The 25,491-nt window shown below is 47.3% G+C and overlaps 1 protein-coding gene across 3 annotated transcripts in view; it reads left to right on the top strand.

Annotated features, from left to right (window-relative positions):
* The window catches only part of dscaml1 (Down syndrome cell adhesion molecule like 1), a 57,279-nt gene extending 35,277 nt beyond the window's left edge, over positions 1–22,002 (top strand). Inside the window, exons 6-35 of one of the 3 annotated variants that reach the window (XM_088380670.1) lie at positions 188–463; positions 550–849; positions 2,671–2,813; positions 2,915–3,044; positions 4,481–4,759; positions 4,847–4,975; positions 5,092–5,271; positions 6,138–6,343; positions 6,879–6,975; positions 7,038–7,166; positions 7,244–7,411; positions 7,483–7,553; positions 7,627–7,867; positions 10,259–10,405; positions 10,527–10,682; positions 11,893–12,032; positions 13,991–14,144; positions 14,766–14,883; positions 14,962–15,125; positions 15,209–15,298; positions 15,717–15,905; positions 15,990–16,118; positions 16,180–16,338; positions 16,421–16,576; positions 16,905–16,935; positions 17,047–17,165; positions 17,286–17,438; positions 17,643–17,837; positions 17,904–18,212; positions 18,485–22,002. In XM_088380670.1, the coding sequence (XP_088236796.1) occupies positions 188–463; positions 550–849; positions 2,671–2,813; positions 2,915–3,044; positions 4,481–4,759; positions 4,847–4,975; positions 5,092–5,271; positions 6,138–6,343; positions 6,879–6,975; positions 7,038–7,166; positions 7,244–7,411; positions 7,483–7,553; positions 7,627–7,867; positions 10,259–10,405; positions 10,527–10,682; positions 11,893–12,032; positions 13,991–14,144; positions 14,766–14,883; positions 14,962–15,125; positions 15,209–15,298; positions 15,717–15,905; positions 15,990–16,118; positions 16,180–16,338; positions 16,421–16,576; positions 16,905–16,935; positions 17,047–17,165; positions 17,286–17,438; positions 17,643–17,837; positions 17,904–18,212; positions 18,485–19,059 (5,333 nt within the window). In that variant the 3' untranslated portion in view covers positions 19,060–22,002. Of the gene's footprint in view, positions 1–187; positions 464–549; positions 850–2,670; positions 2,814–2,914; positions 3,045–4,480; positions 4,760–4,846; positions 4,976–5,091; positions 5,272–6,137; positions 6,344–6,878; positions 6,976–7,037; positions 7,167–7,243; positions 7,412–7,482; positions 7,554–7,626; positions 7,868–10,258; positions 10,406–10,526; positions 10,683–11,892; positions 12,033–13,990; positions 14,145–14,765; positions 14,884–14,961; positions 15,126–15,199; positions 15,299–15,716; positions 15,906–15,989; positions 16,119–16,179; positions 16,339–16,420; positions 16,577–16,904; positions 16,936–17,046; positions 17,166–17,285; positions 17,439–17,642; positions 17,838–17,903; positions 18,213–18,484 lie in introns of all 3 variants that reach the window. The other 2 variants (XM_088380671.1, XM_088380669.1) reach the window with 2 other exon arrangements.
* Positions 22,003–25,491: the final 3,489 nt, after the last annotated feature.

Here is a 25,491-nt window from a genome sequence, read left to right as displayed (position 1 = left end):
TCGTCTTTTGTGTTATACAACTTGTTGGTGCCTTTTTTTCTGTGTGTGGTACCTAAAGGGAGGAGTGGGATTTTTTAAAATATTTTTTCATAAATGAACAGCCACACTAAAAAAAGATGTCAGCATCAGCTTAAAAAAAATCTACATTGCTCAGTGAACTAAACTCAATCTTACCACCCATCTCTAGAGCCCCTTCGGGTCACCTTGTCCCCCAAGAACCTCAAGACGGGCATCAGCAGCACGGTCATCCTATCCTGCGCCGTCCAGGGTTCTCCTCACTACACCGTGTCGTGGTACCGTAACACCGAGCCCATCCTGCCTGACCAGCACTTCTCCATCCAAGGCGCTCACAACGAGACCTTGTTCATTTCGGCGGCTCAGAAAAGACACTCGGGAGCTTACCAGTGCTTTGCCACGCGCAAGGGCCAGACCGCCCAGGACTTCTCCATCATACTGCTGGAAGGTGAGGTTCATCAAAAGCACCATTTCAAGCAGATGTGGCGAAAGGGACCATTTGGCTTGAGTAGCGTATGGATTTATTTTCATCAGATGGTACCCCACGAATCGTGGCTTCCTTCAGTGAGAAGGTGGTAGTCCCAGGCGAGCCCTTTTCCCTGATGTGCACCGCCAAAGGAGCGCCTCCGCCGACCATCACCTGGACCCTGGACGACGAGCCGGTGGCCCGCGATTTGTCCCGCGTGCGAGCCAGTCAGTACACGCACTCGGACGGGAGCACCGTGAGCTACGTCAACGTCAGCAACCCGCAGATTCGCGACGGAGGATTGTATCGGTGCGCCGCACGAAACTCGGCCGGTAGCGCCGAGTACCAAGCGCGCATAAACGTAAGAGGTGCCTGTCTACTTTTCAATATCAGTCATACTCAAGGCTTCACACGGCCTCAACCCTACCCGCTCCCCGACCCGTATCCTGTCCTCGACCCTTCAATTTCTTTACCTCTTTCTTTCTTGCTTTCTTGCTTTCTTGCTTTCTTGCTTTCTTTCTTTCTTTCTTTCTTTCTTTCTTTCTTTCTTTCTTTCTTTCTTTCTTTTTCTCTTTCTCTTTCTTTCTTTCTTTCTTTCTTTCTTTCTTTCTTTCTTTCTTTCTTTCTTTCTTTCTTTTTCTCTTTCTCTTTCTTTCTTTCTTTCTTTCTTTCTTTCTTTCTTTCTTTCTTTTTTATTATTTTTTTTAATTTTGTTTATTTTCTCTCTATTAATGTCAAGTATTTTTAAATTTTTTAAAGTGGCTGCAGAAAATGCACAAACAAATTTTGTTTCACTTACTGATTTTGACAATAACCTTGTCAGAAAATAGACAAAAACGTTTGTCATTATTTTTCCATGTCAAGTTAATATTTCCAAATGTCTAATTTTAGGGATAGAAATTTGCTTGCTGTAATGGAGGATGAAATAATTCGGCTAATATTTACTGTTAACATTTCAAATTCCAAGAGTATGGACATTTTTAAAGAAGAAAACAGTGTATCAAAATTATATTTCATAATTGTAATAATTATCTGATATTCATCTGATGATCAATTACTTATCAATTATCCATTTAGCTTAAGTGATCCATCATCATTCTTTGCCAGCGATGTACCAGGACAGGCAGAAAAATGGTTAATTCCACCAGAAAGCAGAGAGTAATTTAATAAATATAGACATACAGTGCAGGTGTACATAACGCTACGCCCAATTCCATTCCAAGATGGACGGTGTGTCGTTTAACACGCGGTTTGTAAGAGAGGAAGAAGAGCATGAAGCAGATGCTTGTCCCGTAGATGGATGTGATGAGAAAAGAGGAGTGCCGGCATATGGATCGAGTGACGGTAAATTCTGGTGACAGGACCGGTCCTGTCAGGATGATGACTGACCCTGATGGACACGGCGGCGGCAAGGCTGCCTACACATCTCGCTGTCGGTGTCCCGTGCTGTCTCTTTCTCTCGCTCCATCCATAGCTCGCCATTGCTGAGATTGAACATACACGTGGATATACTGTATATCTCCGTGTTTTCTTTTTTTTTTTTTTTTTTGGCGTCTGTGCGCTCGCGAGACGGCGCTGCTGAATAATACATCTTTGGCTCGTCAAAGCTGAGACTTCAAAGCTCGGCGCACACTGAGAAATGGAGGAGAGCGGGTGAAGGGGGGCGGCGTCAAAGAGAGATGGTTAGCAGAGACAAATACAAAGATGTACAGAAGATGAACTGGAAGAAGAGAAGGTCAGGCAACAGGTGAAGGATGATTGAGAGGATGCTCGCGCTTGTCCTGTTGACTCCAGACACATTTTCCATTTCTCTCTCTTACTGTAGTATCTATTTTTGTCTCGTATTGTTGCAACTACTGGCCACTGCTGACATTTTTGGTCACAGAATGTTCTAAATTGGCTATAAAATAATAATTCTTATAATACTTATAATAATAATGATAATAATTTTCCTCAATCAGGATCATTCTTTGAAATTTTTCTCTCTCTCTTCTTGCCCTCCTTGTCCATGCCTTCCCCACAACCCCTCCCCCTCCCCCCTGTAATTCCTCCCCAAAAATTGCAAAAATTCCACGCCCAAGTGCGGCACCATCAACTGATGATCTTCTTTTCCTCTCTTCTCCTTCTGGTCAAATCTCTCCCTCTTTCTGTCTGTTTTTTTTCCCCCTTTCTCACCGTCTGTTAATCAGGCAATCCAAGGATTCGACCGATGAAGAACATCACGGCCGTGGCAGGACGAAGCTCTTTTGTGAACTGCCGAGTGATCGGCTACCCGTATTACTCCATCAACTGGTACAAGGAGGGACTTCTGCTACCTGACAACCATCGCCAGGTAAAGTCTTAGAGTCGTTGAGATTAATACTTGTAAAAAAAATAATAATGAACTGGAACGGAAAAACAACTGAAAATGGCCCCTTTGTATTTTTTTTGCAGGTGGTGTTTGAAAACGGTACCCTGAAGCTTACCGATGTCCAAAAGGGGATGGACGAGGGAGCTTACATCTGCAGTGTGCTCATACAACCTCAGTTGTTCATCAAGCAAACTGTTTACATCACAGTCAAAGGTGAGTCACGCCATACTAACCCTACGTCAGCGGGCAAAACACAAACACAAACTATGCAGCAACACATGTAGACAGACAATATAGTAATATTCATTGTCATATAGTCTTTATCCTCTGCGAGAGCAAAAGAGAAATATTCCGAGTAAGGAGCAGAGTTGCGAGTTAAAGCAGGAAGAGAATAAAGCGTGTATGCTTTGCCTCTAATAACCCCTGATTAAGGGGCGGCGAGGCCTTGTGCTCTCTCGCATCCACTCAGCAATTACACGGAGCCCTATCTAGTGCTATTGAATAGGATTTACACATGTGTACATGGGTAGCGGATGTTTTTGGGTTTTCCCTGTCGCCTCGCGTGTTCATTCACTTTGCCCTCTGCGGCGCCCGCATTGTTGGCGGAAAAATAACGGCGCCTCCTGTTTGCGTACGTGCGTTTGCAAAGTGCGGCTATGCGAATGTGTGCTCGTCATGTCTCTGATTTAATTAGATGAATTTTAATGAGGTCCAGATTAAATCCCCCAGATGTCTCAGCTGTAACCCCCCCCCCCCCCTCACTGCCGCCACCCTCCCCAACTCTGAATCACCTCCATCGGTTTCCATAGCAACACCATTCTCCCCCTGTGGATGGGGGCCCTAATTAGAGCAGCTATTATGGGTTGGCTTTATCAGGGCAGGGCGGGTTGGAGTGGCGAGGTTGGCGGGGGGCACCGGCGCAGAGGCTAGTGGGCGGAGATAGGCAGGCAAAAATGCTTTAGAACAGGAGTGTCAACTTCATTTTGTCGTAATCATAGTTTCCTTCGGCGGGCCATTATGACAACAAATGAATGTATGATTTGTTTTGAAATCAGAGACTAGCAAAAACTGGTGAGTGGTAATAAATATTGCCAGCCATATTTTTTTTTTAAATTTTAAGGGGACAATTTGTAATTTTAGTCTTGACACATAAACGTTTAGTCTTTGTGGGCCACATAAAATGATGTATCTGGCCCCCGAGCCTCGAGTTTGACACCGATGCTTTAGCAGCTTTGAGGGAGGGTTAACATTAATTTTGGTGATTTTATGAACTGTTTTATTTTCTCTCCCTTCTCTGCTTTGTTCTCACCTCACCTCTACCCCACACACGGCTGACTCAACACCTCGTGTCCTTTCGATGCCCTCACTTCTCCAAATCGGCACGTCTCCCCTCATATTCCACCTCTCTGTATTCCATCCTTCACTTCTTCATATCTGACTTTGAATCTCTGTCTTCACCTCTTCCTCACCCCCTGCTCATTTAAACAACCATCAAAACCGTTTGGATTCCCGTCTTGGCTTTATTTCCATGACTGGCTTGGCCCGTCGTCTCCCGCTCTCCTGCCCCGTACTTCACCCTGTTTCCTGTCCTTGCGTCGTTTCTTTTCATCACACGCTGCCGTGACGTCACCATTCCATCCCCCGCCTAGTTCCTCCGCTGATCCAGCCTTTTGACTTCCCGCCGACCTCCATCGGCAAGTTGATGTACATCGCTTGCGTGGTGGCGTCCGGCGACATGCCCATCCGCATCACGTGGCGCAAGGACGGCCAGGAGATCGTGCCTTCCTCGGGCATCACCATCGACACCAAGGAGTTCATGAGCTCCCTGCAGATCTCAAAGGTGTCGCTGAAGCACAACGGCAACTACACCTGCATCGCCAGCAACGACGCTGCCACTGTGAGCACTGAGAGGCAGCTCACTGTCACAGGTGAAAAAGAAACAGATTCGATTTAAAACCATCTCATTTTTGGGTTAAAAATGCGAAATGATGGCCTTGAAACTTTATTCCCTGCAGTGCCTCCTCGTTTTGTGGTGCAGCCCAACAACCAGGATGGAATCTACGGGAAGTCGGGTATTCTCAACTGCTCAGTTGATGGCTACCCTCCTCCCAAGGTCATGTGGAAGCACGGCAAAAGCGCACTAGGTACAAAATCACATTCTTAACTTTTGTTTTGTCTCTGGGTTCTACACAAACACACAATCGACAATTCGATCCCCGTATTCGATATCCATTTCTCTCTCCTCTGTATTTTGTCTCAGCGGGCATCGGGAACCCACAGCAGTACCACCCCGTGCCTCTGACGGGCCGAATCCAGATCATGAACAACGGTTCGCTACTCATCCGTCACGTCCTGGAAGAGGATCGTGGCTTCTACCTGTGTCAGGCCTCCAACGGGGTGGGCTCCGACATCAGCAAGAGCATGGCGCTCACTGTTAAGAGTGAGTAGAATGACGATATATATATAAGACAAAGATGGACGAAGCTAGCAGCTAGCCGCTAAGATGGCTAATTTAAACCTTGCCGTGGATGTGGACATATATTGGCTAGGTTGTGAGAATGTCGAGCAAGTGAGCAATTGATCCCCCCCGAACCCTGGGGATCTGTCTCCAGACAATCAAAACCACTTTGAGCTTAATCATTATCTGCAATCAATCGGCGCGGCCTGCCCTCGCTGTCAGTAGCGGCCGGCCGGCGTGATGAAAAAGCAGGCGGAGAGTGCCGGAGGACGCCGCGAGCGCGCGCCGCACACCCAGCCGCCATTTAGAAGCCAGCAATATTAGCTCCATCACGCCGGACGGTGACCTTAACCCACAGCGGCGCTGACAAAAGAGATGTCAACGGAGCATTTCTGACATAAGTGTACGAAGAGCCGCCCGCCCGCCCGCCTCTGGCTTTACTTGTTATCGATTGAACCGTTCCTCTCCTCTGCCTCCCTCCGTTTTGTCTCTTTGCTTGAATGAATAAGTGATGAAAACAAAAACAGCAGAACCTTCCTCCTCGGGTCGATACGGTGCGCGCGGCAAGATTGAGTGCGCCGCTGATTTTGTGTACAGAGGAAGGCAGAGTGTATCGTTTTTGCCTCTTCATTCACCTCGACCTCCGTGTTAACTATCGGAGAATGCGAGAGGAGCTTTATCGACTTTACCTCATTGACCATCGCTCTTCACGGCGGCGACTTGCCCGCTCTCAAACCCGCCTCGCTCTCTTCCCCTCTCTGCTCCTTCACCTTCTTTTAAACCCTGCTTATTATCCACTCACTTTTGTGCCCCCCCCCCCCCTTTCCCTCCCGTCCTCCCCGCTCCAGTCCCAGCCATGATCACAAGTCACCCCAACACCACCATGGCCAAGAAGGGTCACGTTAAGGAGCTGAACTGCACGGCTAGGGGCGAATGGCCTATCATCATCCGCTGGGAGCGAGGCGACACGGTCATCGACCCTGACCGCAATCCCCGCTACTCGATTACCACCAGCCCCAACGAGAAGACGGACGAGGTGTTGTCCACTCTCAAGGTAAGAAACGCTCAACGCGGTGACTTTATGACTTGACCAATTGTAGGCGCAAGTTACAGAAACAGCACGCAGTGGCTTTAAGTGTTTACTAGAATATCGTTTGGGAAATAACTCGCATTTGCAATTCCCCACGCGGTTACGTGCGCATGCTGAGAGATGATGTTGCCAAAGAAAGAAAAGAATTGCCAAATATAACTAATAAGTCGACACATCCCGACTGTATTCAAATACCACGTGAGTGTCCTCCCTAGAGGGTGTGAGGAGAATGTGGACGACATCAAAACATTGACTGGATGCTTTTTAAGGCTATGACCACTGATTTCGACATTGCGTCTATTTGTAGCGAGCGCGAAATTGCGTGTGGCCGCTAACTATGACATGAGTGTCAAACCGAAGGCCCGGGGGCCAGATACGGCCCGCCACATCAAGAACACAAACATGACCAACAGATCTTTGCCCTGGAGAATAGACACTCTTCCTTTCATTAGATCCTCAAAGTCGACTTGCTAACCTGTCTCTCGCTAACTCCTTGTAGCTAAAACCAGCAGAACGTGAGGACTCAGTCTTCTTCTCCTGTCACGCCATCAACTCGTACGGTGAAGGACGAGGCCTCATCCAGCTCACCGTGCAAGGTACTCATAGTCCTCTTTCCACACATGTAAATCCGGTTCCATTCACACTCCTTAATCCTCAGAGCCCCCGGATCCTCCCGAACTTGAGGTACGTGAAGTAAAAGATCGCAGTATGAACCTACGATGGACGCAGAGGTTTGACGGGAACAGCGTCATCACCTCCTATGACATTGAATACAAGAACAAGACAGGTAAGTCCAAAAACCACACCAAAAGAGGATCCTTGATTGTGCGGACTGACAGGAAACATGGGCATCTATTTTGGCAGATACCTGGGAGCTGAAGCACGCTACTCGAAACATTTCCCCCACTAACAATCAGGCCAACATTGTGGACCTCCACCCGGCGTCGGTCTACAGCATCCGCATGTACTCCTACAACGCCATCGGGAAGAGCGAGGCCAGTAAGGAGCTCACCATCAGCACGGAGGAAGCTCGTAAGTACTTTGAGGAAAGAATCACTTTTTCTTTGGATGTGTTTCAAACGATCCATTCCCTATTTTTATAGAGCCCGATGGTCCTCCCGTGGATGTGATCCTGCAGCCGGTGACCTCTCAAAGCATCAGGGTCACTTGGAAGGTAATCATTCTGTCAGGGTGGGCCAGTGCTGAGAGCAAAAAGATATTGAGAGTCATCTCATTCCACTTCACAGGCTCCCAGGAAGGAGCTGCAAAACGGAGTGATTCGAGGTTACCAAATTGGTTACCGAGAAAACGGTCCGGGCAGCAACGGCCAATACAGCATTGTGGAGATGAAGGCCACCGGAGATAGCGAGGTGTACACATTGGACAACCTGAAGAAGTTTGCCCAGTACGGCGTGGTGGTTCAGGCCTTCAATAGAGCTGGCACCGGGCCCTCCAGCTCCGAGATCAATGCGACCACTCTCGAAGACGGTAAGGAGCGGTCGATGGCCACAATAGGTACACGGACGGAAATCCAACATTAGGACTTTTGTGGCAAAACACCTCCAAGTATCATACAGTGCACTTCAGCACCACGGGGAAACGACAATTTAAAAAAAAAAAGGAAATGTTTGTTGTTTTTCCAAGTGTAAAAAAACCCGCACCACTTTAGTGACCAGCTGCCGTAATTGCTGCTTTTCAAACGGCACGGCACGGCGTGAGCAAGTGGAAGAGCAAACTGTCAGCCATCCGCCAGCTTTGATTCACAGTTACTGCACGTTCCGTGTTGCTTTCTCTCTCGCTGCCTGAACTGTGTCACGCTCCTCCATCTTTTTTGTTTGTTGTTGTCGTTGTCACTCGAAAAACCAACCGCCTTGGCTCTATTTTAACAAGAATGAATGCCTGCCGTCAGCCCGAGCTTTCGGCGGTGCACAAAGGACCGCCGTGATAAAAAGCTGAGTGATAGGATGGAAATGAACAATGGATTTTATTCATGTTTTTTTTTTTTTTTTATCAAAAGGGCCAAACATTTCTATCAATTGTACTTGCCGTCCGACACGTCAACAGTAGGAAAGCTCCTAACCCCCAAAACACGACTTCCAGCTGTTTGTGATAGACACATAGTGTGTCATTATAGCCTTTACCCCCCCCCAAAAAAAAAAAAAAACAGGCTTCCTCCAATCTCCGTCATCCCTGCCTGTCGTTCCCTCCTCACACGCAGCGAACAGTTGGTCCAGAGCAGGCAGAGCCCTCCGGCCCTTCCCCGTGGCTGTCACCGTGGCGACAGTGATATTGACGGCCATTATGATAATAGTGATAACAACAAGCATACTAAAAATAATTATAATTAGCTTGTCTGTCTGTCGGTCCGTCTTTGCCTCGGCCCGCTTCCTGCTGTAATTATCGGCAGCTGAGCGCTTTGTCTCCCTGCATCTCTTTTCATCTTTTTCTGCCCTTCCTCTGCTTTTAACTCTCTTCCTCCTCCCCCTCCTCTTTGCAGTCCAAAAAAAATGCCTTATATTTTGTTGTCTTATTAACGAGCCAACAAATAAACACGGTTACGTTTGACTCTTCCTCTTTATTTATCTAGCGGCTTGTCATGCTAGCGGGCCGTCATCTTTTCTCCCCTGAATGAAGCCCATGTCCTCATTTATACCTGCAAAGTGAGAAGCCATGCATCCTAATTATTTACACTGGTAGCCCAAAGGTCTATTCATGCAAGGCCCAGTTTCCTGGCTTCCTCCGTCCTCCTCCCCACCTCCGCCCTCCACGCCAGCTGCCCAGAATAACGGCCCTGGCGGACTTGGCCCAATCTCGTGTCTTTCACTCTGCGCTCTTCCTGCCCCTCCCGACCCCCCCCTGCACAAGTTGACTTCTGTTCGTCGTCGACACTACGCGTTATTCAAAGACTGAAAAGGCGACACCTGGATGAGCGAGAACAGAGCTTGACTTGTGCAAAGAGAGAGAGAGATAGAGAGAAAGATGCTCCTATATGTTTACCAGCTCAGTGGCCTGAGAGGAGAGTGTCCGCCCTGAGTTTGGGAGGTCGTGGGTTCAAACCCCGGCCGAGTCATACCAGTGACTATAACAATGGTACCCATTTCTTCCCTGCTTGGCACTCAGTGTAAGGGGTTGAAATGGGGCCCCCCCCCCTGCTGCTCACAATCATTGGGACTAATTTACCGGCTCAGTGGCCTAGTAGTAGAGTGTCCGCCCTGAGACTGGAAGGTTGTGGGTTGAAACCCCGGCCGGGTCATACCAAAGACTATAAGAATGGGACCCATTGCCTCCCTGCTTGGCACTCAGCATTAAGGGTTGGAATTGGGGGGTTAGTTCACCAAATGATTCCCGGGCGCGGCACTGCTGCTGCCCACTGCTCCCTTCGGGGATGGGTTAAATGCAGAGCCAAATTTCACCGCACCCAGTTGTGTGTGTGACAATCATTGGGACTTTAGCTTTATATACTATTTTGCAAGATTTCAGCGGAAACGCCCATTAAGGCTTTGCTAATTAACCTTCAATGGGCCACTCCTGATTTACTGTCTAACCTTTCCCAAGGCTTCCTTTTAGTTTTTATTCATATTATACCATACTCTACTATGCTGCATTTTTGTAATCTGTTTTTAATAAATAACAGTACAGTAATATACTTTTTGAAAATCACAAAAATATCACAAAATGATTCAACAAAATTCCAGTGCGCCTACGGTGTCACGGAAAAAAAATGACATCATAACATCACATCATGGTGTTTTCAATTTGGCCACCCGGGGCAGTTATGTACGTATTAGTCGACAAGCACACAAGCAGAGAACCTAATGTTGAAAAATTAATCTAATTAATCAGAAATGAAACTTGCATGTCTCATTGTGTCCTTTTCAGTTCCCAGCCAACCACCTCAGAACGTGCGCGCAATCTCCGTCACCTCAGATGAGGCGGTCATCTCTTGGGTGGAACCCCCCAGGATGACCCTGCACGGCGTTCTGAAGGGCTACCGTGTCATCTTTTGGGCCGTCTTCCCCGACGGAGGTGTGTTGGCTGCACGAGTACCCTATACCTTAAAATAAGGCTGGTATCAGTGGCATAGTCCTTGGAAAACAGCGTGTTGGGGAAACGAAGTATCCAATAGGAGCATGTGTTTGTTCCTCAGAATGGGGTGAAATGCAAAACATCACCACAACCAAGGAGCAGGTGGAGCTCAGAGGTCTGGAGAAGTTCACCAACTACAGCATCCAGGTGCTGGCCTACACACAGGCTGGCGATGGCGTACGCAGTAATGTCCTGTACATCCAGACCCGGGAAGACTGTGAGTTCGCCCTTTGTGTCTTTTATCGTCACACACACACCCGTGGATAAAGCAGTTTTATCCAAGGGTTTAAGATGTTTCAGCTGCGGTGTGGGAGGCACATTCATGGAGGGAGGGGGGGTTGAGGGTCTTTGTAAGGCTGAGGTAGCTGATTAAAACCTCTTTGTGCTCTGATGTGCCATTACCAGTGCTAATGAGAATTAAGAAGCCAAAAAGCGTGTGTGCGCGCGTGCGTGTGATGAGCCTAAGGCTGTGGATGTGTGCATGTAAAGCCGTCGGAGGGGGGGGCGGGGTGTTTTTTAGCGTGTGTGTGTGAGCACATTTCCCAGCTTTGGTGTGCCAGTGTGAGAAAACACGCTATTGTTTGTGCGCAAGTCTCACCCTGTACAAGCGAGAGATTAATTCTTTGTAGCTTAGAGAGAATTAATTTTGTGCTTACACTGGTGGCTTGTGGATTACATCCGGATCCGCCTCTCTGCTCTCACCCCGAGGCCCCGTCAAGGGAGGGAGGCAGGAGATTTTGAAGAAGTGTCATTTCACGCACACATAAAAATAAAAAAGAAGCTTTTATTCCTTCTTCTTATTGTGTATTCTTTGTGTTAGCTTCACTGCGCTAGCTCTTCAAATACACGCCCGCGCGACTGTGTTTATCACATCGAGGCCGAGCGGCTTTTTTTTTTTTTTTTTGCCCTGATGCGGGCCGACACGGTGTCCGGGGGCAACCTCTTCACATACGTTCAACATTATCTTTCTGATCCCTTTGCCCTCAGTGGCTGGCGCGGCATATGGGGAAGTGTTTACAGTGGAGTTGTGCAAACAGAGCAGAGCAGTCGTCAGGCCGCCCGCCCGCCCGCCCGCCCAGCTCTCGCTGCCTGCCGTAAAAGCAGAGATGACAGTGATTCATGCCCTCCCTCCCTCTGCAGGCGTCCCTTTCAATGTGTTTACACGAGCGCGCTTGTTATAGCGCTTTGGCTACTTTATGGTCCTCTTTGAGCCCTCACATCCAGTTTTAGTGAGCGAGTAGCTCAGTAAGTAGCCGACCCCTGCGTCTAGTCAATAGAACGCAATAGAGAACGTCGGCTCACTTTAATGTCTGTCTATTCAGGTATCTAATGACACATCTTTTTTTTATGATTTTTGTGGAAAGCACACATTTATCGCTTGGTTTATGTTGTCCTCAGTTTGTTCTCCTCTTTTGTCGAATGTGCAGACCCCGGGCCCCCAGCTGGCATCAAAGCTGTGCCCTCCTCTGCCAGCAGTGTGGTGGTATCTTGGTTACCCCCCCATAAACCAAATGGAATCATCCGCAAGTACACCATCTACTGCTTGAGCCCCGGATCAGGCCGACCGGTGAGTGAAAAGGCTTGCATGGATTTATTAGGAAGAAAACAAAAGAGATCATGTTTGGAGGAAGCATTACACGTTTGTTCCCCTCTTCAGTTTTTGTTGCGTGTAATCCATACGACGCAAAGATAACGGTTGAAATTGATCCAATTAAAAATGGGCATGGATTGTGTGTGCACTTTTTTGCTGCAGTCTCAGCACGAGGCGTGTGTGTGAAATGAGCTCCGCTCGTACCGCAGTGTGTGCGCGTGCGAGCTCACCCTCCCGCCTCATTTGCATATCTGCGTCTCATCACGTTGCCACGACAACCTCATCTGTTCATCAAGCAGCGCAGAAAAAAAAAAAACACACACATTCATATGAGCGACAAGTACACACTATCTATCTATCTATCTATCTATCTATCTATCTATCTATCTATCTATCTATCTATCTATCTATCTATCTATCTATCTATCTATCTATCTATCTATCTATCTATCTATCTATCTATCTATCTATCTATCTATCTATCTATCTATCCATCTATCCATCTATCCATCTATCTCTCAGTCTCCATCTCTCCCTCTCTTCATCTCTCCATCTCTCCATCTCGCCAGCCATTCATGCGTCCATCTGAAGCCCCCATGCAGAGTTCAGGATGATTACTATGTAAATGAGTGCAACTGAAGGGAGGGAGGGAGGGAAGGAAGGAAGGAAGGAAGGAAGGAAGGAAGGAAGGAAGGAAGGAAGGAAGGAAGGAAGGAAGGAAGGAAGGAAGGAAGGAAGGAAGGAAGGAAGGAAGGAAGGAATGGGACGGGAAGGGTTACAAGGAGGGGGTGTTGCATCCCCACCGCACGGGGAGTACTTTTGTTCTTCTTTTCATTATCTCGGTCTATTGTTCCCTAGATCGCCGCTATCTCCACGCCTAAGGAATATTTTAATATCCGTTTTAGCAACACAAACTGACTCAGCCCTCGTCCCCCCGCCGCTGTTTTGTACTCGTACGGTTTCCATCCATTCATAACGACTCAGGCCTTCCCCTCCATCCACTGGTGAGTATTGAGACAAATGCACAGAGAGGAGAGAAGAGTCATTGAAGTCAATGTGAGTCAGTGGGAGGTTGGAAAGCACAAAGTGGCTGTCACTGTTGAGGTGGATGAATGTGAGCACTGGCTGAAAAGTGAAAGCCAGAATGGTTGACCAATAGAACAGGCTGACAAAAACAAACATGACTGTGCGAAAATAAAAAGAATCCAGCAGACGCTATTTGACTCAGGAGCCCGAATAATTGGACGGCTGAAAATACAAATGTTCCCTCCACATTGTCAGTTGCACATTTTGCCTGTTTACCAATGGAGAAGGCAGTGATGTGACTAGACAGCAAACACATGGCTGGGTTAAACACACTGCAATTACACATCCAGCTCCCTCCAGGTCATGTGTGCTGCATGTGTGGGCTTTCTCTGTCACTCACTTTGTGGGTGCAAATGTGAATTGCTGTTATTTTGCATGTGTGTTGTGGCTGCTGTAGATTGGCCTCATTAGTGTATGACTCTTCGTGATATCTCTTAGCCATTGTCTGTTTTCACCCCGCTCTCCTCTCCTCCTCCGTTCCTCCCTTAAAGTCTTGCCCCCTCTCATACACACATTTTTGGAAAAAACTCAGCATATTCCACGACATTTCTTTTATGATTTGAGGGAAGACTTGAGGGCTTGTTTTGCATTAAGCTGATGTTCACTGAGTCCTTCACATTACTTCCGCCTCTCCAGTAAAATGACAGTGTGACCCAGTGTGTGGAACCCCCTGCATTTTACTCACTGATTTTGTTACTACTGCATCATGTAATGATATACTTCTCTAAAAAAAAAACTCCATATACAGCTTTCTAAAAATGATACACTACAATGACAAACAGCATTGACAATGGAGAACCTTCACGCTTACGTCCTCCCTGTGTCCTCTCCTCTGCCGTTCTCGTCAGATGCCCAGCGAATACGAAGCCAACCCGGAGCTGGTCTTCTACCGCATCAGCCACCTCAACCACAGGCAGCAGTACTTGATCTGGGCTGCGGCCGTCACCACAGCAGGACGCGGAAACTTCAGCGACAAGGTCACCGTTGAGCCCGCCGCCAAGGGTGAGCGCCAACTGCTTGTATTCATTCATTCATAAGGCTAAGAGAAAATAGGGGGCGGCGGATGAAAAGGCGAGCATATACACTGGGCTTGGAATTTTTTCCAATGTTTTTCTGCTCAGTGTTTGCTTGCATGCATGTGATCGGCAGCTGTAAATGGCAGCGTCCTCAGGCTTGCCCACTCGATACTTCATTCAACCAAACATAAGTGCACTAGAGTGCTAGCGTTAAGAAGCCTAGCCAGTGAAAATCAATGGGAGGGTGACAAGGCCTCAATTGGATGGAAGCCCGGGCCCCCTCCCCCCATTATATCCTTTCAGCTCATTCTCCGTCACGTTCCGTATTATTCACATTCTGTACTTTGCTGGGCAATGTCATTTGTCTGTGGGGCTAGATTTTAATCAATTTATTCACCAGGACATTTCTGCGCTTCCAACTGGGAACAGTTTAGGGAACAAATACGTTCTTTGCATCTCAATCAAAATCTTGTTACACCACCTGCGCCACAACTTAGCCCTACTTCCAGCTAGTCTATAGTCTAGTCTACTTCCAGTCACCAAATAGGAAACCAAAATGCGCCATACTTAGCGCAGGTCTCATGTCCATTTCTTCATATTCCACCAGCCCCTGCTAAGATCCTATCATTCGGAGGTACGGTGACCACCCCGTGGATGAAAGAAGTACGGCTGCCTTGCAACTCTGTAGGCGAACCAACACCAACCATCAAATGGACCAAAGACAGGTGAGACACGACACCAACTTGAGTCGTTGATGCTTTAATTAGAAGAGTGGCGTCAAATGTGACCTTTCTCTCGGGTAGCGAGAACACAGCCATCCCGGTGTCTCTGGACGGACAGCGTCTCATCATGACCAACGGCACACTGGTGCTACGCACTGTCAAGGCTGAAGATTCGGGCTACTACACCTGCACGGCCACCAACACGTTGGGCTTTGACACCATCATCGTTAATCTTTTAGTGCAAGGTGAAAGCATCTGCTGGGTGTTCTCAAGCAGGGGGAGGGGCGAGCAGTTTCACGGCAAACTTTCTTATGTTCAGTTCCTCCAGACCAGCCTCGGCTCACCGTGTCCACCACCTCTACTTCCTCCATCACTCTGGCCTGGATACCAGGAGATAACGGAGGCAGCTCTATCAGGGGTACGATCGGCTATATTTAGAATTTTTCTTTCTCTAAGATCCAATTGGTTGGGAAAGATCTAATTATGTCCATGACTGTAAGTTTGATGCAGGGAGGTTTTGTAACAGTTAATAAATAGTTCCTGTCTGCTCTTTGATTCTCATTATTGAAAATAAACAAGTACACAAAATGAAAAAGGTAGACATTCACATCACCAAGCAGAAGATATTTTTTTTTTCTTCCATATGGCTGATTTTGTTTTGCATGTAAAAACAACATACTGATTACCCTCGTGAGCAAGGATTTTCTGTAAGCAGCATCTCTTGAGGTTTTTGACTAACCTAGGAAAACTAGGCCGTTCTTCAGCTTTGTTTACGGTCATTGAGACAGATTAATCCTGCCACCTAGTGGGTGATTAAAATACTTTATTGTGTGCAGGATTTGTGCTTCAGTACTCTGTGGACAACACAGAAGAGTGGAAAGATGTGTTCATCAGCTCTACCGAGCGCTCTTTTAAACTGGACAACCTGCGCTGCGGCACTTGGTACAAAGTCAAGCTGGCGGCAAAGAACAGCGTCGGAGCGGGACGCATCAGCGAGATCATCGAGGCCAAGACGCACGGCCGAGGTGAGACACCCATTATTAAAACACAGAGAAGCATTAAATGCCAAAATCTGAAAAATAAGTGTATGACTCCTGCTTTTTCTATAGAGCCCCAGTTCAACAAGGACCAACCCGTTTTCACCCACATCAATTCCAGTCACGCCCGCCTCAACTTGCAGGGCTGGGCCAGCGGCGGCTGTCCCATCGGCGCCGTGACACTCGAGTTTCGCCCGAAAGGTCAGTCACTTCCAGGGAAAAAAAAAAAGGGAAATGTCTCAACGTGGCCGTATGGGTTCAGGTACGTGGGTGTGGCAGAACGTGCGCACCAACGCCACCACGGACGTGTTCCTGGCCGAGCTGCGTGAGGCCACCTGGTACGAACTGAAGATGAAAGCTTGTAACAGTGCCGGCTGTGGAAACCAGAGCTCCCAGTTTGCTACGTTGGATTACGACGGCAGTGAGTTGACAGCCTGCAACACTCGTTCAACGTCGAACTGGCTCATTTGATTATCATCCCTTTTTTTTTTTTTTCTTCTCAGGCACAATTCCTCCCATCAAGTCGCCCTTGGAAAAGAACGACGACGTCAAGAAGCTGTTTTCTATCGGCTGCCCGGTGATCTTGGTCACTCTTGGTGTGGCGCTCCTCTTCATCGTCCGCAAGAAACGCAAAGAAAAGAGGCTGAAGAGACTGCGAGGTGAGAAGAGAAGTAAAGTAGGACGTGGTGGAGTGTGGTGAGTTGGCAATAAGAACAAAGCAGCCTGGAGATGGAGCTGACTTCAAACAGATTTTGGAATGAAGTTTTACCACTGCCAAGGAGGTTTGTTTTGTGCTCTTGGTTAGAACTACCTGTTTCTGAAATTCCTCCGCCCATGCATTTTTAGACACCTCATCATAAAATCACAGTTTCAACAATTTCTCCAGGGCATGAAACATCTGATTGGTTTGCGCGCCAGAGCAAATTTATTTTATTTTATTTTATTAAATGGGGGAAAAAAATCCATGTCTTTTTTTTTTCCTCCTAGATGCCAAAAGCCTAGCAGAGATGCTGATCAGGTAAGAAGTCTCTCCTAGCGGAGTTTTTAATATCAACCTCTGCAATCCGATCGATCACATCCCAACTGTGAACATTTGTCCGTGTGTGCGGCGGCGGCGGCGGCGGCGCAGTAAAAACAACCGAAGCTTTGACACGCCAGTGAAGGGCCCGCCTCAGGGCCCGCGCTTGCACATCGACATCCCAAGAGTGCAGCTGCTGATCGAAGACAAAGAGGGCATCAAGCAGATCGGTGAGAGGGAGGCAGAAGCGGCGAGCCAGAGAGACACAGAGCGTTGTTGTGCTCGCATCTGTCGCGGCGATAATAAACACAGGACCCGCTTATGCCAACTCCTTCCTGCCTCTCGGACAGGCGAGGACAAGGCCACCATACCTGTGACCGACACGGAGTTCAATCAGACCGGGAACCCGCAAAGCTTCTGCGCAGGTGTGTCCGTTCACCACCCTGCTCTCATCCAGAACACTGGTCCTTTGATTGACATGTCAGACATCAGACCAGGAACCAGTAAGTGATCTTTCTCCTCGTTGGGCCTTCTCACCATCTGAGACAAACAAACGTGAGCTAATTGAAGCAGCGAGCGATAATGAAAATGTCGATATGACAAACGTGTCTTCCTGGTTTGTTGAACCCCACGAGATGCGTCTTCGGCGTCTTGTCTGGCCGACGTCCGTCCTCCGTTTGAAACGTGCTTGACCTTCCACCTACCAGATCCGGTTTCCAGGAAGAGTGTCAAATCGGCCCACAGCATCAGGAACCGCTACTCCAGTCAGTGGACTCTGACTAAGTGTCAGGCTTCCACGCCGGCTCGGGTCCTCGCCTCGGACTGGCGTACGGTCAGCTCGCAGCACGGCATCACCGTCACCGAGAGCGACAGCTACAGCGCCAGCCTCTCGCAGGACACAGGTTGGCTGGCGCTCGGCCGCCGTCCGTCAGGTTAAGGATGTCCGTCAAGTGACTTCCTCCCCGCAGATAAGGGTCGCAACAGCATGGTGTCAACGGAGAGCGCCTCGTCCACCTACGAGGAGCTGGCGAGGGCGTACGAACACGCCAAGCTGGAGGAGCATCTGCAGCACGCCAAATTTGAGATCACCGAGTGCTTCATCTCCGACAGCTCCTCCGACCAGATGACCACGGGCACCAACGACAACGCCGACAGCATGACGTCCATGAGCACGCCCTCGGAGCCCGGCATCTGCCGCTTCACCGCCTCGCCGCCCAAGCCCCAGGACTACGATCGCGGCAAGAATGTAGCCGTGCCCATCCCGCACCGCGCCAAGAGTAAGTCTTGTCTTGGAATAAAGAATGATTTAATGTTTGAAATATTTGAATATTGAACTTCTTTGAAAAAGACAATGACCTCCAACAGTCATAGAAAAATGTGAGCATTGTAAATTATATTATAAGACTTGGAATATAAAAAGATAACATATTTTCATGATGAAGACATTTAAAAAAAAAAAAAAAAAAAACCTCACCAGGTCGTTTTTTACCCACTAAGGGTCACATCACTGAAACATCCACATTTTTTGGTTTTTGCTTGACTTGTGCAGGTGACTACTGCAACATCCCCCTCTACATGAAGTCAGACCCCTTCTTCCGAAAGCAGTCCGAGCACCACGACCCGTGTCCAGTGGTTCCCCCCCGCGAAGCCTCCATCCGCGGCCTGGCCCAGCGGGCGTACCACACCCAAGGCCGTCACATGACTATGGACTCTGCAAAGCAGCAGGCCCTAACCATGGGCCACTCTGGCCTGTCCAACCTCACCTCCTCTGGGGCGTCTTCCGGAGGAGCCTCTGGAGGAGGTGGAGGCGGCATGTCCGCCAGCTCCAGCAGCTCCACGCTCCCACAGAGGACTCTCACCATGCCGGGCTCCTCGGCAACGGGGGTCCAGAGCGCCGCGGCCGCCGCCGCAGCTACCGCCGCCGCCGCCGCCGGGGCGTCGTCATCCTCCGGCGGGGCTGTGGGGGCCACGGGAGGCACGCCCGGTGGCGCCTCTTCCTCCTCCTCCAAGATGGGAGGATCCAGAGACTCTCTTTTGGAGAGCAGCTCGTCAGGCTTGGGCAGACTACAGAAGCAGAGGGATGGTGGCACCGGGGCTTACTCCAAGTCGTACACACTGGTCTAGCCTGACGTCGTGGCGGCTAACTAAGAAGATTAGCGGTCAAATGTGGAGCGGATAAAACACCGACGCCCGGCCCCTCTCCCGTGGGTGCCTGCGCTGTGCCAGGCCGCAGAGGGGCTTCTCGGGCTCCCATAAGGAGAAGTTGGGGGGGTCTCTACAGCACAGGGGGTTGCCTTTCTTTCTGCCTGATCACGTGTCTCCCTCTTTTACGTCACCACTTGGCAAAACACGTCTGATTTTTCTTTTTTTTTTTTTTTGTCCACTTCGACCTCCCCTCGTCCAACGTATGCACAAAATCCTCCAGGCGGTTGCTTGAATTTCACGCCGGTTCTGTTTTAGGAGATCATATCACGGCATTTGCCACCACTCCATCAAATGTCTCAGTGAGGGAATTCTCATTTCTGGCGATGGAGAATTTCATCTGACGATTTTTAAGCTTTGCGTGTGTGTGCGTGTGTGTGCGTGTGTGCGTGCGTGTTTGTGTGGCTATATGTAAATATATACAGTATATGTGCACGTGTGGCAGGCACACAACAACGGTGGACCTTTTTAAAAATCAAGCTGTATGCCGAGCGTCCAAACAGTAAAACCCACTGACCGTTTTGTACTTACAAAGCTGCGTTTTGAATTTATTTTTTAACGCTGATATCGGTTGCCGTGGAAAGAAAGGCGAGGGGGGAACAAGTTACTCTGAAGGTTGGTCGAGATGCCACAAGTGCAGTGGTCGTTCTACTTTGTTTAACTTCCCGGGCGTCATTTCCAGACATTAGCAAACATGTAGAAAGAGAAATTGTCACCTCCTAAGCCGACTTTTGTCATTGATGGATAGCCCCCGCCCGTCCCCTAAAAAATTGAATATGCGGAGGAACATATTAAAGTGATTAGGGAGAAGTGGATGAATGAATAATTCCAAACACATCCTTGGAATGTTGGGTCAGTAAATACAAAAAGAGCCTCGGTGTATTGAGTTTAGCTTTATGCATGGCGCTGTATCTTTTTGTTTGATTGGATTTTTATTTCTTCACCATTAATTCTCCAATAGCATAATCTCATGACAAAGAATCAATTCCAAAAAGAAAAAAAATGGTTAAAAAATAGAGTTGCTCCAAATGTTTTGCAATGATCAAACGTAACAAACATCAGGGCTCTCGCAATAGAAAATAATATATGTTTCTTTTAAAATAAAATACTATATGTACATAGATATATTTCTATTCAAATATATAGCAAATATATGACTATTGAGACAAAAAAAAACTATTAAAGCCGTTCTAAATTGAAAATATATTAGAAAAGATCACAAGACAATCGCTCCGAAAGAGAACGACAAAGAGGCGAGTGACTTTAACGGGTAGCACAAGCGTCACGGCCGGCCGGCAGGCCGGGAGGAAAGACGACGACGAGGCGCCGTCATCTTTCTCTCCTCCTTGTGATCAGGCTGAACGTGGGCGCGGCTTGGAAGACAAAGCACAGTCAAGTTGTGGTGTGAGATTGTGTTGCTAGGTAGAAAACAAATAGTGTGTGGTGAGCTTGCTGTGGAAAAAGAAAGAAAAAGAGGCAAAACAAGAGCAGAGCATACAGTGGATGGGAAAAGTCTCCACACCCTTGTTGGAATGACAAATTTTGTGATACTAATAATTTAAAAAATTGTAATAATTTTTTTCCAGCATTAATATGATCTATAACCTATATAACTAATTTAGAAAATATTTAAAAAATATTATTTAAAGAGGACATAAAATATATAAATGAAATAATGTGGTTGCATAAGTGTGCACACCCTCTTATAACTGGAGATGAGGCTGTGTTCAGAACCAATCACATTCAACCTGATGGTTATAGCGTTCTCATTTTTTTATAAACATTTGAACAGGGGTGTGTAGACTTTTTATATCCACTGCACAGTTAAGTGAGTGAGCCTGTTGTAATATGTTGTATTGTACCTTACAAATGTGTGTTCACCAACGATGCCATCGCACCCTACTGGACTACTTTCTGCGTCACCTTACGTTTCCACTTCATGTACGCTTTGCAGAAACAAATTTTAGATGGCCTGTTTACGTTCTGTCACGCGCATATCGGATAGAATGACAACATTTCCGGTCAAGTTTCCAAGACACATTGATCTGATGTCAGTTTGCTCAAAGGAAATCCAATGTCTCCTACAGAAAAAGCTCGTGTGAAGGTTCTTAATCCAAATGCAATGCCGTTGAGGACGTTTTATTTTGAATGCAAATGGAGTATTTTTAATCCATGGTGTCTTCAGTTGAAGAAAAATGTGAAGCATCCTCGGTTTTGGGAATCCCCTCCCCAAATGCTTTGTCATCAGCTCAACCAATCAGAAGCCCCTCTTCCCACAGTATGACATCATTTCTATTCCATCAGTAGAAACCCTGTGTACATAGGAAAAGTGTTTTTGTATAAATGACGACTATTTTCAACATCTTCACTAGATACCAGGGCACAATGTAAACTTTAAATTGAAGTTATTGTATTGAAACGAGAGGACTTAATGGAAAACTATTTAAAAAAAAAAAAAACATTAATAGAATTATACAGAAATTGCTTTATCTTGATTTTGTCAAACAAGTCAGGGTGGACCATGCACAATTCAAATATGATTTCTTCTTTTACAGGACATTTGGTTGCATTGTCTTCTTTGGTTTTGTTTTGTTGAAGTTTGAATCCCGCTTGAGGACAGAAGCATTTGCATGTTGTGAACATTCTGCTGGTTGCCAAGTGGCAAATGCTCAAATGAGGGGTCATGAAAACATTTTGAAAAAGCAGCGCTTGTTCCTTCATTCCTATTTTGCGGGAAAACGTTTGCTTGGATTTGCAATTGCTTGTGTTGAACTCGACATTTTCCTTTTCTATGAAAATAAACAAAATGCAGGAAAAAAATACTCAACACCTTGTGCAATAAAGCTATCTTTTTATGAACTGTGATGATCTTGTTCCTTTTTTTTTTCTCACATTGTAGATTCATGTTGTCAGGGTTTTCCAGGACGTGGATGAAAAAAAATCATTTGGATTTGTTTGGGAATCTCCCAAAATATATCTTGCAGGATGATTTTTTTAAATCATTTAAAAAAAACTTATAATACAAAAAAAAACTATATATGGTGTTTTTTTTTTTTTGCTGACTATACATGGTCATTGTTTTCCTAAAAAAATAATTCTTACTATACCGTACATGCTCATTTTTTTCAATACATACTTATGGTTACTGCACGCTTGCGATACCCCAAGCACCCACTAGAAGGTGCCATGCTGCATATAAAGAAAAAAATCCATCAATCGGACTGCAACGGTCTTAGTGTTGGCTCGTGAGTGAACGATTCGTTCAAAAGACCGATCATTTCAATGAAGAGAGTGATAGAATCACTTCTCACTTCCTAAAGTGATTCGTTCTTTTTATCAGTTCATGTGACTTCGACCAGTAGGTGTCGGTAATGCCCATTGAAGCTGGTGCCACCTCGCCGTAAAACAAAACGAAGAAGAAATCGACGTCACTTCCTGTTTACAAACGAGTCGCGAATCGCATTTCCCGTTCACCAACGAACGAATCTGCGAGTGAGTGATTTGCATTTCCAGTTCATCGCGAGAACGGGTCAGTGAGGTAACGAATCGTGACTTTTGGTGTTGCGTCTCCCTCCTGGCGTGAACTATGGAAGCCAGAATGTCGATTGACGATTTGCCAAGCAAAGAAAGAAGCACTCACTTCTTTTATGCAAGCTAACGGCTAACTTTATTGCATGAAGGGATGCGCCGTGATGCAACAACGGGGAGATGATGCTTCTCTTTGGCTCAGAGTGAGTGAGTGAGTGAGTGAGTGAGTGAGTGAGTGAGTGAGTGAGTGAGTGAGTGAGTGAGTGAGTGAGTGAGTTAGGGTTTAGGGTTAGGGTTTGAGTGAGTGAGTGAGTGAGTGAGTGAGTGAGTGAGTGAGTGAGTGAGTGAGTGAGTGAGTGAGTGAGCTGGTGAGTGAGTGAGTGAGTGAGTTAGGGTTAGGGTTAGGGTTTGAGTGAGTGAGTGAGTGAGTGAGTGAGTGAGCTACTGAGTGAGTGAGTGAGTTAGGGTTAGGGTTTGAGTGAGTGAGTGAGTAGTTGAGTGAGTGAGTGAGTGAGTGAGTGAGTGAGTGAGTGAGTGAGTGAGTGAGTGAGTGAGTTAGGGTTTAGGGGTTAGGGTTAGGGTTAGAGTGAGTGAGTGAGTGAGTGAGTGAGTGAGTGAGTGAGTTACGGTTTAGGGTTAGGGTTTGAGTGAGTGAGTGAGTGAGTGAGCTGGTGAGTGAGTGAGTTAGGGTTAGGGTTAGGGTTTGAGTGAGTGAGTGAGTGAGTGAGTGAGTGAGCTACTGAGTGAGTGAGTGAGTTAGGGTTAGGGTTTGAGTGAGTGAGTGAGTGAGTAGTTGAGTGAGTGAGTGAGTGAGTGAGTTAGGGTTTAGGGGTTAGGGTTAGGGTTTGAGTGAGTGAGTGAGTGAGTGAGTGAGTGAGTGAGTGAGTGAGTGAGAGCGTTAGGGTTTAGGGTTAGGGTTTGAGTGAGTGAGTGAGTGAGTGAGTGAGTTAGGGTTAGGGTTAGGGTTTGAGTGAGTGAGTGAGTGAGTGAGTGAGTGAGTGAGTGAGTGAGTGAGTGAGTGAGTGAGTGAGTTAGGGTTTAGGGTTAGGGTTTGAGTGAGTGAGTGAGTGAGTGAGTGAGTGAGTGAGTGAGTGAGCTGGTGAGTGAGTGAGTGAGTGAGTTAGGGTTAGGGTTAGGGTTTGAGTGAGTGAGTGAGTGAGTGAGTGAGTGAGCTACTGAGTGAGTGAGTGAGTTAGGGTTAGGGTTTGAGTGAGTGAGTGAGTAGTTGAGTGAGTGAGTGAGTGAGTGAGTGAGTGAGTGAGTGAGTGAGTGAGTGAGTGAGTTAGGGTTTAGGGGTTAGGGTTAGGGTTAGAGTGAGTGAGTGAGTGAGTGAGTGAGTGAGTTAGGGTTTAGGGTTAGGGTTTGAGTGAGTGAGTGAGTGAGTGAGCTGGTGAGTGAGTGAGTTAGGGTTAGGGTTAGGGTTTGAGTGAGTGAGTGAGTGAGTGAGTGAGTGAGCTACTGAGTGAGTGAGTGAGTTAGGGTTAGGGTTTGAGTGAGTGAGTGAGTGAGTGAGTAGTTGAGTGAGTGAGTGAGTGAGTGAGTTAGGGTTTAGGGGTTAGGGTTAGGGTTTGAGTGAGTGAGTGAGTGAGTGAGTGAGTGAGAGCGTTAGGGTTTAGGGTTAGGGTTTGAGTGAGTGAGTGAGTGAGTGAGTGAGTGAGTTAGGGTTAGGGTTAGGGTTTGAGTGAGTGAGTGAGTGAGTGAGTGAGTGAGTGAGTGAGTGAGCTACTGAGTGAGGGAGTTAGGGTTAGGGTTAGGGTTTGAGTGAGTGAGTGAGTGAGTAGTTGAGTGAGTGAGTGAGTGAGTGAGTGAGTGAGTGAGGGTTTAGGGGTTAGGGTTAGGGTTTGAGTGAGTGAGTGAGTGAGTGAGTGAGTGAGTGTGAGTGAGTGAGTGAGTGAGTGAGTGAGTGAGTGAGTGAGCTACTGAGTGAGTGAGTGAGTTAGGGTTAGGGTTAGGGTTTGAGTGAGTGAGTGAGTAGTTGAGTGAGTGAGTGAGTGAGTGAGTGAGTGAGTGAGTTAGGGTTTAGGGTTAGGGTTTGAGTGAGTGAGTGAGTGAGTGAGTTAGGGTTTAGGGTTAGGGTTAGGGTTTGAGTGAGTGAGTGAGTGAGTGAGTGAGTGAGCTACTGAGTGAGTGAGTTAGGGTTAGGGTTAGGGTTTGAGTGAGTGAGTGAGTGAGAAGTTGAGTGAGTGAGTGAGTGAGTGAGTGAGTGAGTGAGTGAGTTAGGGTTAGGGTTTAGGGTTAGGGGTTGAGTGAGTGGGTTAGGGTTTAGGGTTAGGGTTAGAGTGAGTGAGTGAGTGAGTGAGTGAGTGAGTGAGTGAGTTCGGGTTTAGGGTTAGGGTTTGAGTGAGTGAGTGAGTGAGTGAGTTAGGGTTAGGGTTAGGGTTTGAGTGAGTGAGTGAGTGAGTTAGGGTTAGGGTTTGAGTGAGTGAGTGAGTGAGTAGTTGAGTGAGTGAGTGAGTGAGTTAGGGTTTAGGGGTTAGGGTTAGGGTTAGGGTTTGAGTGAGTGAGTGAGTGAGTGAGTTAGGGTTAGGTTTAGGGTTAGAGTGAGTGAGTGAGTGAGTGAATGAGTGAGTGAGTGAGTGAGTTAGGGTTTAGGGTTAGGGTTAGGGTTTGAGTGAGTGAGTGAGTGAGTGAGTTAGGGTTTAGGGTTAGGGTTTGAGTGAGTGAGTGAGTGGGTTAGGGTTTAGGGTTAGGGTTAGGGTTTGAGTGAGTGAGTGAGTGAGTGAGTGAGTTAGTTAGGGTTAAGGTTTAGGGTTAGAGTGAGTGAGTGAGTGAGTGAGTGAGTGAGTGAGTTAGGGTTTAGGGTTAGGGTTAGGGTTTGAGTGAGTG

The sequence above is a fragment of the Syngnathus floridae genome, chromosome 7 (genome assembly GCF_059516105.1).
Source record: "Syngnathus floridae isolate MCC-2025c chromosome 7, RoL_Sflo_1.0, whole genome shotgun sequence".
Taxonomy (NCBI): domain Eukaryota; kingdom Metazoa; phylum Chordata; class Actinopteri; order Syngnathiformes; family Syngnathidae; genus Syngnathus; species Syngnathus floridae.
This window is presented reverse-complemented; position numbering and strand designations above follow the sequence as displayed.